Genomic DNA, 3,329 nt, shown 5'->3' with positions numbered 1-3,329 from the left:
CAAATTAGGAAAGGAATGTGTAAGGGATGCATCCTGTCCCTATATACCTTTTCAATATGTATGCAGAACAGATCATTTGGGAAGCAAGGCTTTATGAGGAGGAGTGTGGCATCAGGATTGGAGAAAGACTCATCAACAACCTATGATATGCAGATGATACAACTTTTCTTGCTGAAAGTGAGGAGGACCTGAAACACTTGCTTCAAAAGGTCAAGGACTGTAGTTTGCATTATGGATTGAAGGTCAACATCAAGAAGACAAAGATTCTCACCCCTGGAAAAATTGGCAACACAATATTACATGGAGAAGAGATTGATTGAGGTTGTTAACTATTACAGCTTGCTTGGATCCACAATGAACATTCTTGACACCAGCAGTCAAGAAATCAAAAGAAGAACTACACTGGAAATATCTCCTGTCATGAACCTCTCCAAAGTACTGAAGAGCAATGATGTTGGTCTAGCTACAAAGGTGCACCTAGTCCAGGCCATGGTTTTCTCAATTACTTGTGATACTTCAGAGAATTAGATAATGACTAAGGATGACAGAAGAAGAATGGATGCCTTTGAGTTGTGGTGCTGGAGAAGAGTCTCGAACATACTATGGACTGCCAAGAAAACAAATAGGTCAGTCTTGGAGAGGGTGAAACCAAATCTCTCCTTGGAGGCTAGGATTTTGAAGTTCCACCTCACTTACTTTGGGCACATGGCCAGGAGAGATTGGTCGTTGGAGAAGGATTTCATTCTTGGAAGGGTGGATGGACAGCATAGGAGAGGGAGATCCCCTGAATGAGATGGATTGATATAGTAACTGAGGCAATAGGGGTTGGTGTGTCACAGTTAGTGAGACTGGCTCAGGACAGAGAAGGGTTCAGAGATGCTGTACATAGGGTTGCTATATATTGCAGACCACTCAATGGCACGTAAAAACAATAACATACTATGGCAGGTTTGGAAGTTGGAGAGCATTTAATTCCTAAATAACATGCCTCCAGAAACTCTATGAACTTTGATAAATGTTAATAGTTGTAGAGAGGCTTCAGGCCTTTTGTTCATAGGTTTGCTATGAGTTATGCTTGACTTGAAGGCAATCAACAAAAACAATTATTAATAGAATGTCAAAGGTTAAGAATCTGTATTAAAAAGTTATAACTAAATGAGTAATAATAAGAATATCCATGCTGTAAAAATTCTTTAGCAGAGGATGGAACATGCTATAAATACATATCTCTTGAAACTTTTCCATGCATATTATTTATTGAAGTACAATAAAAAATTTGGTCTGCTCAATTTAATAAATGAGACGGTAACACAAGACTAACATTCAATGTATTTAAAATGGTTACAAGCCAAATATCTGTTTTCTTCTAGGTACTTTGTTGATTATTTTTAACTTGAAGCTTTTACTTAATGGAGAACCAGAGATGGATATTAAAACTGACCAAGAAGATATTCTGGTAGCTGGAGCTCTTGATGAGTAAGTATTTGATACAGTATTTCTCAATAATGACTAAAGTATGGACTTAGGAGCTCTTAGTCTTGCTTTTAGACCTAGACCACTGAGCCTCGTAGTGAGACAATTCATGTTACCAACTTAGAAATTAATGGAATTAAGTTAGTAGCTCATAAACCTAATTGAGCCTTAGGGTGACCTGGGAAGCTTCCTAAGAAGCAGAGAATCCTAGGCAGTTAAATTGATTGTCTAAAGAGCAGAAAATCAGGCATAGGGGCACAAGATTATGAACATCTCTCTGAAAGGGCCAGAGAGTATGAAGAACACAATTCCTCACTTCCCCAGAGCAGAAAGCAGATAAAGAGCTCACAGCCCAGCTCCATAGTACCTCTAGAGCCACACCAACAGCAAGAGGTTTGTTTATTCCATGCTGACTCACAGATATGCAGTTGAGGCACTGGAAATAGTATTTATTAGGGAAATAAATTGGAGAGTAGGGGAGTCAAAGTTTATCACTCAATACAAGTCCAGGTTTTGGCCCAAGTTCCAAGGCACAATTCCTCAATTAGTCAAGGCTCTGTCTTTATTTGAGCAGTCAAATCCAAACCATCCAGCAGTGTTTGGCTCAGAGCAGTTATAAGCCAGATTCTCCTTCAAGCAGCCAGCAAGAACAGTAAAAAACTTTTTACTGTGCCCAGCACAAATTCACGAAGCCTCAGGTCACATCTTGTTTCTCCACAACAATACCACAGTCTTTCCACCACCATCACCAAGATCTCACTCTCAACAGAGTCTTGCTGCAGACTCCCTCAAGTCCTGCCACAAGTCTTGCTTGTCTCAAGTGTTGCTGCCCAGTGTGGGAAGTACTCTTTCTCTTATCCTAGTCCCACAGCTGTTAGCAATTTGCAACATCATGTACCTTCGATTAACGTAGATGGTTACCAGACAAACTGTAATGGCTAAAAAAAGGCAACTTTTAGCCTAACATCACACCTGTCTTGTTAAAAACAAAACAAAACAATACAAAACAAAACAAAAACCACCCTCAAATTCATTGCTGTAGAATCAGGTTGTCAGTTGCGTAGGAGGAGATAGTCTGTTTTCCTCATGTGGAGCTGCTAATGGTTTAAAATACCAGAAAACCACTGCCTTTGGGTTAGCAATGCAGCTCCCTATGAACTGCCAGTAGATAGAGGTCCCTTGTTGTCCAAGGGTCAACTAAATTTTATCTGGAGTTTTGTCTTTGTGGGGAATCAGTGTCCCTAATCCTTGTTTTGGTCAAGAGTTTATGCTAGTGTTCAAAATAAAAAAAAAAGTTTATGCTAGTGTTCGATAGAATTATGAGAGCCAAAAATATAAGTCACATATGAAATTTTAAATTTTTTATCTGTGATGCTAAAAAAAGTAGAAGGAACCTGAGAAATTGTAATAATATGTTTTGTTTAACTCAGTACATTGAAAGTATTATCATTTGGATAGAAAAATATTAACTCATAGTTTAATGCTTTATTTCTTTTTAATCTTTTATTTTATATTGGTGTGAATACTAAATTTATATACAATATACTTAATTAATGTACATTGTATTACACACATTCTTTAATTCATAGTGTGTTTAATGAAATTAATCACCATTGATCTATGCCCACTATCACTCCATCCTTTCAGATCCCCACTGGATCTCGCCTAATTCCTTCACACATTCCCTCTGCCCACAAACTCTGTGACCCCATAACTTTTCTCTTCCCTAACCTCAGGCCTCATTGCCCCTCTCCACTTCCCACGTTGGACTTATTTCCACATCTTACTAGTAGTTTCCCTCTATTTTTACAATAAAGACCTTATGTAGTATTTGTCCTTAAGAGACTGAGTTTACT

General features: G+C 38.3%; 1 protein-coding gene across 1 annotated transcript in view; it reads left to right on the top strand.

Annotated features, from left to right (window-relative positions):
* MORC1 (MORC family CW-type zinc finger 1) overlaps nt 1-3,329 on the top strand; it is a 255,866-nt gene that overhangs the window by 34,964 nt on the left and 217,573 nt on the right. Inside the window, exon 6 of the mRNA XM_006895351.1 lies at nt 1,371-1,476. Coding sequence (XP_006895413.1) covers nt 1,371-1,476 — 106 coding nt within the window. The remainder of the gene's footprint in view (nt 1-1,370; nt 1,477-3,329) is intronic.

Source organism: Elephantulus edwardii, unplaced genomic scaffold, assembly GCF_000299155.1.
Source record: "Elephantulus edwardii isolate Elephantulus edwardi_28Jun2011 unplaced genomic scaffold, EleEdw1.0 scaffold00165, whole genome shotgun sequence".
Lineage (NCBI taxonomy): Eukaryota > Metazoa > Chordata > Mammalia > Macroscelidea > Macroscelididae > Elephantulus > Elephantulus edwardii.
The sequence above is the reverse complement of the archived record's forward strand: the minus strand, read 5'-3'. Positions and strand labels throughout refer to the sequence as shown.